At 35.5% G+C, this 16,693-nt stretch overlaps 1 protein-coding gene across 5 annotated transcripts in view; it reads right to left on the bottom strand.

Moving 5' to 3' along the window:
* MTBP (MDM2 binding protein) overlaps positions 1 to 16,693 on the bottom strand; it is an 80,233-nt gene that overhangs the window by 47,532 nt on the left and 16,008 nt on the right. For all 5 annotated transcript variants that reach the window (XM_004372978.3, XM_023728172.1, XM_023728173.1 and 2 more), the window contains exons 9-11: positions 16,304 to 16,398; positions 13,870 to 13,942; positions 9,119 to 9,236 (exon numbers count right to left, since the gene is read on the bottom strand). In XM_004372978.3, the coding sequence (XP_004373035.1) occupies positions 9,119 to 9,236; positions 13,870 to 13,942; positions 16,304 to 16,398 (286 nt within the window). The remainder of the gene's footprint in view (positions 1 to 9,118; positions 9,237 to 13,869; positions 13,943 to 16,303; positions 16,399 to 16,693) is intronic.

Genomic DNA, 16,693 nt, shown 5'->3' with positions numbered 1-16,693 from the left:
AGGCTATACTGCCCAGTTGTTTGGTCAAACCCTACTCTAGATGTACTTATGAAGCACTTACGTGAGATTAAATCAGATCACCTTCCATAATGTGGGCAGGCCTCATGCAATCTGTTGAAAGCCTTAAGAACAAAAAGGGAGGTTTCTCCAGGGGGGATTTTGCCTCCAGACTATAAATACACATCTTGCCAGAATTTCTCTCTCCTCTACCACCAGACCTATGGATTTTAGAACACAAGACTGCTGGAATTTCCGGCCCATGGCCTGACTTAGAGATTTTGGACTTGCCCGTCCCCATAACCACGTACACAAATTCCTCAAAAAAAAAAAAAAAAATCTCTCTCTCTCCATATATATACCAAAAAAACCAAACCAAACCCCATTGCCATCCAGTTGATTCCGACTCATAGCAACATACACACATATATACCCTACTGGTTCTGTTTCTTTCAAGAACCCTAAGATGAAATCATCACGAAGACATTCTAGACTCAACTTTTGAAACTGACCTTAGGGTCAGATAGAGAGGCACGAGGAAAAAGAAAACCATCTAATTATCTTCATAAAGCATCTTCAAATATGTATTCTCTAGCTTGATCCCCTACCTTACTCATCAGACTAAGCTTTGAACAATTTAGGATAAAACTTAGTTGCCACTGAGATTGTCCTAAAAACTGCCTGTGGCCCAGTTCTAGAAAAAAATCTAACACGGCATAAGAAATGATAGTATTCTTGAATACATCTATAAAGCCTCCTACTGTGAAGATGCAGGAGAATTTATAAATTTTACCACGATTACCTTAAACAATTAAATAACATGACTATCATAAACGGTATACATTTCCTCTTATATAAATATATTGTATACAGGGTCACTATGAGTTGGAATCGACTCGACAGCAACAGTTTTTTTTTTAATATTCATAATATATTAAAACAAACAACTTGTAAGCTACAATGAATAGATACGTAATTCAGAAGCTATTTCAAGATCTTATTATTATGAACATATCTCAGTACTATTTTACAAACAGCATGCAAGACTGGACAGAACAACAAGAAGCCACTACAGAATGAAGGTTCATTACCAATTGTGATTTAAAGAAGTCTGTGAACTACATTAAGCAAGTATTATCCTCATTTTCTAGATGAGGAGTTAAAGTCCCAAAACAGTGATGCGCAATCCTTCTTCCACCTCGAAGCATATGAAGGCCTCACTTCAATAACAGTAACTCTCTTGCCTTGCTTAGGGTTAAAGAGAGCACTACCTAGGCAGTGGTTTCCAAAACTGGATGCACATTTGAATCACCTGGGGTGCTTTTACAAATTATTGATGCCCTGAATCCCTCCCCAGAAATATGAATTTAATTGCTCTGAGGTAGGGCCCAGAGCCCTGGTAACCCAGTGGTTAAGAGCTTGGCTGCTAACCAAAAGGTCGGCGCTTCAAACCCACCAGTGCTCCGCAGAAGAAAGATGTGGTAGTCTGTTCCTATAAAGATTTCAGCTTTGGAAACCCTATGGGACAGTTCTACTCTGTCCTATAGGGTCGCTCTGAGTCAGAATCCACTCAACAGCAATGGGTTTGGTTTAGGTGGCGTTAAGAATCACTAACCTAGGGGGAGAGACAAATTTAGGTCAAAGGACATTCAGGCGAGTCTTTAAAAAAAATAGCTTCAGTGAAGCTATACATACATATATCAAACTCTAAGTTTGACAAGTTTACATAAAATTTATACAATCGTGTATCTTTACTATAATCCAGTTCGGGAAAATGTCCATCATCTCACAAACATCCCCAGAGACCTTCTACAATCAACCGTCACTCCCACCCACAGCCTCAGGCAACCAACGACCTGTTCTTGCCTCCTTTTGCCTTTTATAGAAATTTCATATAAACAGAATCATACAGTAAGTAGTCTTTCGTGTCTGGCTTTGTTTATAAACTTAGCATGACATTTTTCAGGTATATCCAAAACTTTTTATGCCTTTTTATTACTGAGGAGTATTCCATTGGATCAACAAAACAAATTTTGTTTATCCATTCACCAGCTGATGAACATTTGGATAGTTTCCAATTCTTAGCTATTATGAATAATGCTTTCATAAACATTTGCTTACAAGTCTTTGTGTGAACATATGCTCTCATTATTTCCTGGGTAAATACCTAGGAGTGGAAGTGCTGGGTTAAGTTTAATGTTTTAAGAAACTGCCAGACTGTTTTCCATAGTAGCTGTACCATTTTACATTCTCACTAACAATGTGTGAGGGATCCAGTTTCTCCATATCCTTTTCAACATTTGATATAGTCAGTCTTTTTAATTATAGCCATTCTAGTGAGTGTATTGTGGTTTTAAGTTGCATTTCCCAAAAGACTAATAATGTTGAAAATCTTCTCATGCGCGTATCTGCCATTCATATCTTCTTTGGTGAAATGTCTGATCAAGTCTTCTATCCATTAACTAACTGGGTTATCATCTTATTAAGTTGTGAGAGGATTTCTTTTGGTATATTCTGTCACTATCAGATATATGAACTATTTTCTCTTAGTCAGTAGTTTGTCTTTTAATTTTCTTAACCAAAACCAAACCAGTTGCCACAGAGTCAATTCTGACTCATGGAAACGCCATGTGTGTGTCAGAGTAGAAATGTTTTCCATTGGGTTTTTCAATGGCTGATTTTTCAGAAGTAGGTTGCCAGGCCTTTCCTCCAAGGCACCTCTGGATGGACGCAAACCACCAACCCTTCAGTTAGCAACCAAGTGTGTTTCAAATAGTTTATGTATCGAATTTTGGTGGGTGATTCTAATTTTTCAATTTATTTTCTTTTTATGGATCGTGCTTTTGGTGTATATCTATGTCTTTTTATAGAAGTTTTGTTAACTTTACTTCTAAAATTTAGGTACACAACACAACTCATGCATATAAAGCAATTATACACAAATGCTTACACATACACACTGAGTTGTTTTTAACAACACAGTGGTGTAACTATTGCACACCCTTACTTTTATTTATTCTATAAATTCTGTTTGCTTGCTTTCTCTCACAAGTATTTTCAACAGGGGTGCTACTAGCATTTTGAGTGGGACCATCCACTGTGCTTAACAGCCCCTTGAAGCTTAGCATCCTTATCCCTTATCAATCCAGTGCAAGTAGTTCTCCTAGTTATTCTGAAAATCCTCAACACCCCACACTCTGACTGCACAGTCCACAATGTACAAATGCAAAATTTTCTAGGTTTCCTTTACACAAATTCAGTTATTTTGTCAACGACTACGTCAGCTTTTCCCTCTCTACCACCCCACGAAGAGCTATGTGGAAAGGACTTTGTCTTGTTTACCACTGTATTCCTAACTCTAGGATAAAAAATGTCTTGCACACAGCAGGGGCACAATAAATATTTGTTAACTGAAATAATATTTTGTCCTTGCCACTAAAATTTCTTTGGGTACCTTTATCAGAGTTGATTAACTGTTTTTCAGTAAGGAAATTATTTATAGATCAGTTATGCTGTGCTGTGTTATTTTAACCTTACTAGTTTTCAGACCACAATTTGTAATTACTTTCATCACACGATTTGAGTGTGAGGAAGGCACGTGTTTCATTAGTTTAAAATATTTCGTAAGTGCTTATTACTCTAGTCCCTTCAAAATATTTTTTGAAGATGTGCCTGTCAACAAAACAATAAGGCATGCTTTTCTCCAAGAGTTCCTTTCAAAATATTTCAGTTAAAAAACTATGAGACAACTCTAGAATTAAGGATTATAAAATTATTATCAGACATTTAGGATTGTAAAATTATCAGACACTATTATTTTGCTACATAAGAATAAATGACTTCAATAAATGTCAAGGCACAAAATGGAAAGAGCAAATTTTTACAATTCTACTTCGACAGAGGCTCTACATGATAGAGCAAGAGCACGTATGGTCTTTAGATGCAGTTGGACTTGGGTGGAAATTCTGACTCCAATCTGGGACATTCGAGAAGTCTCTTGATTTCTCTGTATCTTACTTTGCTCGCTGTAATATAAGGGTAAAAAAAAAAAAAAAGTCTATGTTTGAGGACTGCTGTGAGAATCAAAGATGAATGCAAAGCATCTGACCCGCAGTAGGTTTTCAATGTTGGTAGCACATATTTTTATTATCTAGTATTTGTTGGTACCAAACCACAGTCAACTTCTAATATTTTGAAAAATTCATAACATTTCTGTGTGAACTTACGGTGAGCAAGGCATTTTTCATTAAACAACTGCCTTTTCAAGATAAGCTTTAAATATAGATGTCTTTCTTCAGAAATGTAATAGGGTTTTGCTAACTTCATTTGTTCATATAGTTGTTCCGCATTTTTTTCTAATAGTATAATACTTCCTGGGTAGTCCTACCAAACATTACTTTCAAAAAGCATTCTTTTGCTGCTCTAATTTAAGTATACTAAAAATGGGGCCTTGTTTGCCTATTTTACGGCAAACCATAAAAAAATTGCTGTTATTTAACAATTCTGATTTACAAAAACAGCAATATCATATGGTTCAACCTAATACATATGTATGCATTTTATTTCATCAATAAATTATATGTTAAACTTAGGGAAGTGATAAAAACTGGAGCATAAATTTTGATTCACACTGCATGGATGGCATCCATTCGCAGCCTTTACTTTTCCTGACAGCAGTTACTACCTGGAAATACATTATATACTTCATTTATTATTTAACAAATAGTTTTGAGTATATATTATGCAACAGGTGCACTGTTTCAAGCACTGACAATAAAGTAATGAATAAAACACAAAAATTTCCTCTGGTGTCTTCTCACTATTAGTAAGGGAAACAGACAAACGTTTAGTATATTAGACAGCAATATGTACTAAGGAGAAAAAACAAAGCAGGAAAGATGGATATGATATCGGGAGAAGCATGTTTGCAATTTAAATGACATGGCATAATCGGTCCTGAATGAGAAAATGACTTCAGAGTAAAAGCCTGAAGGAATTGAGAGACCTAGCCACATGGTTATCTGGGGGAAGAACTAAGCCTGCTACCTGCACTAGAATGTAAGCACCACGAAGGCAAGAACTTTGTTCTATTTACTGCTGGTACTACTGCATTGTAAGTGACTACAGTACTGATCAGGAACCGATGGTATTGAAGGAAGGGGTCCAAGCTGCACTGAAGGCGCTGGTGAAAAACAAGCCTCCAGGAATTGACAGAACACCAACTGGGATGTTTCAACAAATGGATGCAGCGCTAGAAGTACTCACTCATCTATCTCAAGAAATTTGGAAGATAGCTGCCTGGTGAACCGACTGGAAGAGATCCATATTTATGCCTAATCCAAAGAAAGGTGATCTCATCAAATGTGAAAATTATTGAACAGTACCATTAACATCATATGCAAGTAAAATTTTGCTGAAGATCATTCAAAAGCAGCTGCAGCAGTACATCAACAGGGAACTGCCAGAAATGCAAGCCGGATTCAGAAGAAGACATGGAACTAGGGATATCATTGCTGATATCAGTTGGATTCTGGCTGAAAGCAGAAAATACCAGAAAGATGTTTACCTGTGTTTTATTGACTATGCAAAGGTATTTGACTGTGTGGATCATAACAAATTATGGATAACATTGTGAAGAATGGGAATTCCAGAACATTAATTGTGCTCACGAGGAACTTGTACATAGATCAAGAAGCAGTCATTCGAATAGAACAAGGGGATACTGTGTGGTTTAAAGTCAGGAAAGGTGTATGTCAGGGTTGTAACCTTTCACCTACTTATTCAATCTATATGCTGAGCAAATAATCCAAGAAGCTGGAGCCTATGAAGAATAACGCGGCATCGGGTTTGGAGGAAGACTCATTAACAACCTGCATTACGCAGATGACACAACCTTGCTTACTGAAGAAGAGGACTTGAAGCACTTACTGATGAAGATCAAAGACTAGTCTTCAGTACGAATTACACCTCAACATAAAGAAAACAGAAATCCTCACAACTGGCCAATAAGCAACATCATGATAAACAGAGAAAAGACTGTGAAGTTGTCAAGGATTTCATTTTACTTGGATCCACAATCAACACCCATGGAAGCAGCAGCCAAGAAATCAAACGACGTGTTGCATTGGGCAAATCTGCTGCAAAAGACCTCTTTAAAGTGTTAAAAAAGCAAGGATGTCACCTTGAGGACTAAGGTGCACCTGACTCAAGCCATGGTGTTTTCAATTGCCTCATGTGCACACAAAAGCTGGACGTTGAGTAAGGAAGACCAAAGAAGAATTGATTCCTTTGAGTTATGGCAATGGTGAAGAATACTGAATATACCATGGACTGCCTAAGGAATGAACAAATCTGTCTTGGAAGAGGTACAACCAGAATGCTCCTTAGAAGCAAGGATGGTGAGACTACGTCTCACATACTTTGGACATGTTATCAGTAGGGATCAGTTTCTGAAGAGGGACATCATACTTGGTAAAGTAGAGGGTCAGCAAAAAAAGAGAAAGACCCTCAACGAGATGGACTGACACAGTGGCTCCAACAATGGGCTCAAGCATAACAAGGATTGTGAAGATGGCACAGGACCAGACAGTGTTTCGTTCTGTTGTACACAGGGTCGCTATGAGTCAGAACCAACTGGACAGCACCTAACAACAACAGAGTACTGTAGATACTCAATAAAAATATATATTAATACGATTTTTATTAAGGGTAGGATTACATAGCTGGTTAATATAATTGCTGTCAGTAAGTTGTATACCTGTAAAAAGCAGAATTGGCAAAAAATTGTGTGATACATACATTTACAACAGCAAAAAAGAGTAGCTGCTAAGGCTGCTTACATAACCAAACACCTCATGGGATTTGGTTCCTTGTTTTAGAGGTTCAGGGTTATGGTTTCATGGGAGATTCCAATTAATTGGCCTAATAACATGTTTAGTGCTTCTGTTTTACCTCGTTTACTGCGTAGTGCCTGGGGCCTTAAAAGCTTGCAAGTGGCCATCCGAGGCACAACAACTGGTCTCTATTCGCAGTAAGCAACAGAAAGAAGGAGAGTCAGAAATAAGAGAAGTAATGGAATGTGCAGCTAATTGCCTCCATGGACAACTGCCTCCTTTGCTATGAGACCAGAAGAACAGGATAGTGCCCAGATACCATTACTGAACATTTTAACCAAATATTTTATAGAAGAATCCTTATCAATAGGGGGAAAATAAAGAACAAAATTTCAAATTCTCATGAAATGCAGACTTTCCAGAGCCACTGAGGCTGGATGAACCCCTAAAACTATTAACCTGAGATAATCTTTAAACCTCAAACCAAAAATATTCCCTGAAATCTTCTTAAAATCAAATGGCAGTTTAGCTTAACTAGTCAAGAATGCCTGCCCAGAGCATTGTGCTCTTTTAAGATCTATCAATATACGATCAAATTGATAACAGCATCAAAAGATTAGATAGGGAAACTTGGAGGGCAGTGAGATTATATTAATGGAAGAGGAGCAACTCAGAACAGGAGGGTGAGAATGGCTGCACAACTTGAAGAACGTAATCAGTGTCACTGAATAGTACATGTAGAAACTGGTAAATTGGTGTATGTTCTGCTGTGTATGTTTGCAACAACAACAAAATGCAATAACTTATATTAAACATATATATATAGAGAGAGAGAGACTGACTATTTAATGCGTATATAAGCAAACATGTATAAATGCTCACACACACACTTGGAGCTGTTCTTAACACAAATGGTATAACTATTGCATACCCTGCTTTTTTTACTTAATATCTCTTGGGGATTGTTTCTAGTCCATTGCTACTAAATACAATGTTATAATGAGTTAGACTTATAATTACTTCTCAGTATCTATTTTCTACATTACAGTATAAGTTTCATGAGAGGAAAAACCAAGTCTGTCTTGTTCACTACTAGTCCCAGAGCATAGTACCATGCCTGATACATAGTATCTCTTCAATATTCAATAAAAGGTAAGACTGAATGAATGAAGAACAAGGTCACATGGAATAAACCCAGGTAATATTTTTAGAAAACAGTGTAAAGTTTCATTGGGCAGATGTGGGACATGAAGAGCAACAGTTGGACGTAATTCAGTAGGTTATGAGGAAACAGTTATGGTTTAGGAGGATGATCTGAAAGTTGATATATTATTTGGGATAGTGAAAGAGGCTATTCACTTGGGAGCTAAGGAAAGGGATATGGCATTTTCCTAATCCAAGAGTAATTAAAACTTTTATAGTAGCTAAAATTTGGCTACTATTTTTACTAAGGAGTTCTGTCAATGATAGGTAAGGTAAGGAATCCCCCCTACAAAAAGGGATATGGGCAGAAGAACAGAACTTAATAACCAGCTGTTCAATTTGATTTTGCTTCTACTCCTAAGAGGAAAAAAAAAAAGCTACTGTGAAGTATCAACATAATCCATCCTTAACGATACAGTCTAATCAGTAATCAACAATCTGGTTTCTAAGATTGTCATGTGATATATGTCGTATTATTATTCAGATGTTACCAATATTAATCCCCAAATTTCAAGAGGTGATAATTTAAAAAAAATTAAATCAAGCCACAGAGTGTACTCTAAATCAATAAATCACCTTAAAATTAAAACCTCCAACATAGTGGCTACTTGAAGTTAGAAAAAGTTACAAGAGGAAAAATATACTGGACGAGCTGTCCAGTATATACTGATGTTTAGTTAGGAGATTTGATATTTAATTCATATTAATTGGTCTTAAATATATGCATATAGTTTTATTTTTATAGTATACTATACTACTTTTACAGTATAGTAGCCATTTTTATAGTATTTTTTTCATTTTTTACAGTATGATTTCATGTAGTGTAAGTGAAATCGACTATTTCCACTCAACAAGTAAGTCTATTTCTGGTTTTGTTTTAGCAACTGCCCAAATCACGAAGTATACATTTATTCCCTGTGAGGAGTTGAGAATGGTTAAAGCCACACTTCCTCATGGACTAGTAAAGTGCAATAAGCTTTATTAACAATCTCTCTTCCTTCAGGAAATAGTATTTCCATTTCAAATTTGATAAATTCATTATTTAAGTTGTACCACTAAAACAATTTTAAAGATTTACTACTTACCACTCATTGTCTTGGGCTTTTTAGCTACATAGTCTTTCCATTTCCTTGAACTGAGTTGGTTGGGAGGTGGAATAAGTATGTTACTAACAGTACAAGGCAATACAAAAAGAGCACCAACCTGGATAAAACAGAACATGTTTTAAGCGACTGCACACTGAGATTCACTCTTGAATGGGGCCATATGATGCTTCCCACTCATATCTCACCTATATAACATGTATTTGATAGTAGTCCCTTCGAACCACTCTACTGTAAAGACTAAAAAACAAAAACAATATCCACCAAAAAAAAAAAAAAAAACAAAGACAAAACAGAGAAAGGCATTCTCAGCTGCATGCTTCTCGTTTCCATTGAGGTATAAATCTCTGAAAACCTTGTTATTCACAATATTTGCTTCAAGTTCAGGTTATGGGTATAATTTCTTTGTTTATCTACCAACTAGAGATGGGAATTCCTTCATCAAAAGATTTTGTCATAATCAGCAATCATTTTAAAACCTTTTAACTAGGTGAATTACTGTTCTGACTTCAACATAAGGATACATCTGAAGGCAACTTAGAAACTTTCGTTCCTAGAAATCAGAGCTTCAATGCCAACAGGTATAAAATGCAGAGAGGACAATGAATTGTGTGTTAGAAAACATACAGCAGCCTATGACTGATGTATGAGCAAACTCAACGTTCATCTTTGTATTCCGAGGGCTGGGCATACAGATGCTTATTAAATATTTGTTCCCCCCACAAAAAAATCACATTATATTGAGGTAAATTCTCAGTTTGATTAAGCATTGAATAAAACCAAATTGCAATTCTGAAAGCTGTATTTTGCCCGTTATTTTAGAAAAGGAAGTGACAGCAATCAGCATATCCCAATAAATAAACAGCACTACTTCTTTTAAAACGTTGGGGAAGTTTAGGCAGGGCATTTGCCAAAGATTTTAAATCTAATGCAAAGTCACTTTTAATTGTATTATCTAATGGATTGATTAACATGAGATATTTGATATTCAGTTAATTTATATTTTAATGGTGCTAGTTCATTGATATTTGTGATTTTTATTTATTCTTAACGAACAGATATAAAAATGTATTATTTTAGAAACAAAATAAGGAAGGTAAAATTAAATATATTTTTTTCCTTATTATTGTAGCCATATTGGAGTAAGTCAAATGTAGTTGACAGAATGAAGCATTAGATGTTAAAAATGAAATATATACCAACAGAAAATCATTAAGTATAAAAGATATATATCTAATTTTCTAAAGGCTAAATTCCCATTCTTCCTTCTTGCATAAATAAGACTTTATAACTCAATATTCATGACAAGAGTACAGTCCAAAAGGTAACAAGGTTGTAATGTGAGTTTGCCAGATTAGGGCCTGTTCTAACTTTCTTACCATTTTTGGGATGCTACATGCAGTTCAATGCATAGCTTATAGCTTTATATAAATGCACTGTGACCCGCCAGCTGAAGAAGTAGCCGCAATTTTGGGATAGTCTATTTTCAATTTAACATTTGCTACAAATATGAAAATAAACATGCTAGAAGTCCCACAAACTTTAATTCCCTACAAAGTAAATTTGTAAGTCAACTGCTTACTGCATTCATAACAAACTCGGATTCCAATAATTTGTTCTCAGTTATACACTAATCATTACGTGGCCTCTGAGAGTCTGGAGGATGATCCTTTGAGGCTATCACTCTATTTCCAGAATTTAAAGGCCAAATAACATTTCAAAGCTGAGTTTTGATTCAAGGTACTCCTTAAATAGCAGTAACTACAGCAATTGTGTTTCTAGCTTTGTAAATCCTCCTATTGAAAAAATATTTCCTGGCCAGAAGATTAGTAGACTTCATGATTCCCTAATAATCTTACCTTGTCTTTTCCTGATCTAATAAAATGAACTTTACTCCAAGAGGCTTTTATGTATATTCTGGACTTAATCTCACTGATTTATTCCTTACTGATTAAGTCTATTCTAATATTTTATAGTCATGGTCCAAGAAACAATAGAAATGGCAATCTCATATAATAAAGTTAAAACAAAACAACTGAAAATATGAGATATTAATACAATTCACTAGCTTAGTTTGCTTCTTGGATTAGTGTTGCCGATCTTCAATAACTGGAAGGATTAAGGATTTATTTTCCCACTTCATTAAACAAATCAGAAGTATGTTGCTAATTATGACTTAAAAAAATTCCCTATAAATCTAATTTACAAAAATCTAATCCTATCTCAAAATACCTAGAGAACACAAAATATTTTACAGATTTCAGGAAAGTATTTCATATATGTATATCATTTGAGCGACATAAACTTCAAAGACAATAATAAAAATTAGTTAACAACTGAGCTCTTTCTGTTAAAGGTAATGGAAAAATTTGGCACTGGATAATGGTAATTAGTTGCACAAAAAGATGGATACAATGTCACTAAATTGCACATGTAAAGAATGTTGAAACTGCATATATTCTGATACATACATAATTATCGCAATAAAAAAATCAGTTAACAAAACTATCACTTATAATCACACTTTACAGTTTATAAAATATATTCCAATTTGGTTTCATTACGAGAGTTTGAAATAGGTAAAGGAGGGATTTTTATGTCCAGTTTACAATTTTAAAAGGCTGAAAGCCAGTGAGTGACAGAGCTATGGCTTAAACCCAAGTTTTCTAAAGTACATGTTCTTCTACTTGGGACTTTGTACTATGCCGTATTCCTTCCTTCTCTTCCTTATTTGACAATTACCAAGACATGAATTATTGTCATTTCCCGGAATGAAGAGGCTCCCGGAAGACTGTTGTTGTGTGCCATTGTGTCAATTCTGACTCACAGCGAGCCTACAGGACAGAGTAGAACTGCCCCATGGGGTTTCCAAGGCAATGTTAAAGGAAGCAAATTGAAAAATATTTCTCCCATATAGGGGCTGGTGGGTTCCAACTGCTGACTTTTTGGTTAACAGGTTAGCAGCCAAGTGCTTAACCACACACCACCAGGGCTCAGAAAGCTACCTGGGTTAAAATAAGTACAAAATTTTTTTTAGTTTTAGCTTTTTTACTATACCATTTGGTAAGATTTCTATGCACATATTTTTATAGAGATACACGAGCTTAAACCAAAACCAAACCCATTGCCATCAAGTCGATTCCAATTCATAGCAACTCTGTAGGACAGAGCAGAACTGCCCCGTAGGGTTACCAAGGCTGTAATCTTTACAGAGGCAGACTGCCACATCTTTCTCCTGCAGAGCAGCTGGTGGGTTTGAACTGCTGATTAATCTACATTTAAAATAGGTTCTCTCCCCTCTTTTATTCTCTCAGTCTGCTTATTTTTTTTTTATCAAACCCTTTGCCATAGAGTGGATTCCGACTCATAATGACCCTACAGGACAGAGCAGAACTGCCTATAGGGTTTCCAAGGAGTGGCTGGTTGCTTCGAACTGCCGACCTTCCGGCTAGCAGCCAAGCTGTTAACCACTGTGCCACCAGGGCTCCGATTTTCTTTATAGTTCTTATTACACCTGCAGTTATTTACTTTCTATTTTCTCCACCAAAATGTCAGTTCCATGAGAGCAGAGGTTTCATCAGTGTAATTCATCATTGGATCCCTACATTTACTATAGTACCTAGCACACAGTAGTATATATGTTGGATAAAAAATGAAAGATAAATTTTAAAATTCAAAATTTGGCACATCAGATATTCTTAGAGGATGAAAACACAGGTTAATGCTATACTTTAGGCTGTTTCCTCAAAGACCATTTCCGCAATTAAACACGTTGGTGCACTATGCAAAAGACCATTAATTTTATAGAAAAAAAGAGGTTAAAAGCCAAAATTTTAAGCTACCATAGAGAGTCAAGCATCTTATTAGGGCCAAAATCATATTTCCTTTACTATAACAATTTTCTAAGGGAATTATAACCAAGATTTGATCATAGAAAGGAGCCCTGGTAGCACAGTGATTAACCACTTGGCTGCTAACCAGAAGGTCAGTGGTTTGAACCCACTAGCTTCTCCGTGGGAGAAAGACGTGGCAGTCTGCTCCTATTAAGATTTACAGCCTTGGAAACCTGGTGGAGCAGTTCTACTCTGTCCTATAGGGTCACTATGAGTCGAATCAACTTGACAGCAATGGGTTTTTGATCATAAAGGTATGGGAAAATTGTTACAATTGTAATAATAATTTTCTCCCCGCAAGATTGTTTGATAATAGCCTATTTGTTGTTAAAACAATAAGAAAATGTTATATAAACATTGCCAATAAATATTTTGTGTATTAAAAATTGTTCCCCAAAACATAGTAGTTTAATAACCAAAAAGAAAAGCAAGCTTTCATTTTTTTCCATTGACAACTGTACCTGTCATATTTTTCCATTAACAACTGTACCTGACTTTAGATGAGTCCGTGAAATAGATAACACAATCATATGAATGTCTTCTCACAGAACTGAAATTGAGTATGTTAACAATAATCCAATGAAGTCTAAAATTTTAAAACGTGAAAGCAGTTACCAGTCATAAGGGTTATTTTTGAAAGTCTCTTCTCAAAACAAAATGTCACTTCACATCTGCAGAGTACTCTGAAATTATTATGGCAAGTTCAAAATATCTTAATATGAATTAAGACCAAAATTATATATTATATTAAAGGAACCAAATTACCATATAAAATCAGATTAACAAGCTACATTTCCTTTTCCCACACATCCTTACCAAAAAAAAACAAAGCTTCTATACCTTGTCACACAGAGAAGAAATCTGTTCCAACAGCAACATGGAATTCTGTCTGGTATTGTTTTTTGTCAGTCCTCTGTATTATGGAGTTAAAGACATAATGGAATGGTAACTATGAAACAATTCTACTCCATAAAATAAGTTTTTATTCCTTTTCATTGTTGTTTAATCCACAAGTTAATTCATTTTTTAAAAATGTTAACTGTAGAAATTCACAATTACTCCCTTCCCTAAGGATAATTGTTTTTCTGATTATTGGTTTGATTCTAAATACATAGTAAGAAAAGGTGGTACTGCGAATAGTGTTACTATAAACTATCAGAACAAGACTTGCAAAAACTGTAGTTTCTAAATGAAAATTCAAGAACTGCCTAGTGCTCGATTTCCAACGTTTTTTATACAAAATGTTCTGTTCTTGGGTGTATTTCTAAAAGAAAAGACGGAGTTCAAAAAAATTCTTAGATACATTTTCCTAAAAAAGAGTTTGAAATATATTGAATATTCACAGACATATGTTATAGCATTGATAATTACTTAAGCATATAAAAAAAAAAGTCAGCAAGTCGGAGCTTATATATCCATCATGCCAATGGCAGGAGAAACACCTGGACACTTTAGGAGCAGATAAATTACTGTTTTTCTCCAAATTCCTAACATTTCTCCATCCTCTCCACCCCATTCGTAATGAGTAGCACTACAAGGAAGTCCTCTGTCTATTCTAGACAAGTGGTAGAACTGCTCTTAAAGTCAATGAAAAGAACACTGAGTATTATAAAAAAATAGCATGATCAAACATCTAGAGATGGAGTGACAGCAGGAAAATAGTGTAAAGCATGTTTTTCAAACAGTTTTGGTACTAACATTTTTTTGCAAGTGAGATCTTGCCTGGAAGCCCGATACATAAAATAGGGAGAAGAGGTGCTGCTCTGGTTGAAGTACAGGAGGGGGCCTGGAGTCACTCAACGAATCTTAGAATCCCACTACCCCAGAGAGCTTTCTCTGAGCCTTAGGTTTTCCTTGGAAGATGGTTTGAAAATTACTTGTCTAAAGCAAGGATTTAATGACATAAATATGCCAAATGTTATCTAGCTTCTGATCTATATGTGGCTAATAGATGAAGTGAGAGAAAAGAAGGATTAGAAATTACTTATGTCTGAAAGTAACCCCTTAGAGTTTACTGCCAAGTGGTATGCTAGTTACATGGTTCCAAACAGACATTTAGTAAGTGTCTAATATTTGTGGCATTATAAGGGATAAAACTAAAAATTATCCACTGCACATTACTACTTAACTTCAACCTATCCAAACCTGAACTCTTCTTCCCCCATGGAGCCTGCTCTTCTTCTACACTAGCTCAGTGGCACTGAAACATCTATACAGGGAATCATCCTACATTCCTCTGGATGGCTCCCTTTTCCCCATATAACAGATCATGATGTCCTCTTGATTTATATCCTTATCACATCTTGCACCTTTCCCTGACTTGCGTTTCAAATGCTACTTCTTTAACTCAAGCTCTACAAAGTTTTCCAAAATGCTACTAGAATGATCTAAGATTTACTTTTGACCAAGTTACTGCCTGGCTTACAATCCTTCTATGGTTCCTCATCATCTTTAGGATAGAGTTTAACTCCCAAGCATGGTATATAAGGTCTTTTAGGATCCAGCTGATCTGATTCTTAACAGGCTTTCCAATTTCATCCCTTAGAAAGCTACCCCCAAATATAAAACAAAAACCTCACAGCTCTTTAGTGATGCTAGACTACAAACAGTCCCCATCCAGGTGAGGGTCTCCTACGACTCTGTAAATGCTACTTCTTCTGCAGAAAGAAATTTGCAAGAATAAAACAATAAGCACTTTGGTTGGGGCTGACATAATATAAAGTCATTTGTTCCGTAATACTTACTGAGTGCCTACTATGTGTTGTGATGAATTTCAGTTATAGACTTCTTTACAAGAAACACATTGAGAAAAATATAGAAGGCATGGAGATGCACGCCTAGATTTCAGAAAACGAGAAGTTATTATTTTTCTAATTAAGCACTAAATAAAGCAATAGCAAAGGTAACAGAAAACATATCAAATATTAAATATGTATGTGGGGATCTCTGAGCAGAGGGTAAGAGGGACAGAGTTTTAGTTAATGCTAGGGTACGTAAGAGAGTAGATCTGACCTGTGCTTAGGCAGCGAAAATTACAACTGCGATAGAGAACCAAGTCCCAATCACTTCTGTATTACTTTTACATTCCTACTCATAGCAGATAATAAATATTGAATGAAAATAAAGATACTTGTCTAGGGAAAAAAGCCTCTGGCAGCCTTCCAGCACAACAACATTAAAGCAATGAATGCAAGTATATTTACCAGACAATACTAGAATATTCCACCTGACACGGAAAATGTAATCTTAAAGGAACACGTAAATGAAAGGATACAACTCAAATTCCAAGTCCGACATATAACAGGAGGGTAGATCTGATAATTTTATCATCTGCACAAATTCTAAAGCAGGGCCATAATAATGGTAAACCTAGAAAAGAAATCAAAATTATATAATACTTTAATACTATAAACAAAATGAAATGAATAAATCAGTGATTACGATTTTAGAACCTTACAGTAAATCTTAAAAAAATGTTTTTGCGCTTTATAGAAACCAAACATTTGGTTTTCTTTAACAGACAAGAATTTCTTCTATTTCAATTCTACCTTTCAGAGTAGAGAGCCAGACATGGAGAGTTCTTAGTACCTGGAAAGAGTTTTAGTAAGGGAGAAAACGAGTAAAGAAAAAAAGCAAGTGGCAGAAGACAAGATTCTCGACTCTT

This window comes from Trichechus manatus, unplaced genomic scaffold, assembly GCF_000243295.1.
Source record: "Trichechus manatus latirostris isolate Lorelei unplaced genomic scaffold, TriManLat1.0 scaffold00022, whole genome shotgun sequence".
In the NCBI taxonomy this organism is placed as follows: domain Eukaryota; kingdom Metazoa; phylum Chordata; class Mammalia; order Sirenia; family Trichechidae; genus Trichechus; species Trichechus manatus.
Note: the sequence above shows the minus strand (reverse complement) of the source record. Positions and strands in the feature narration are given on the sequence as shown.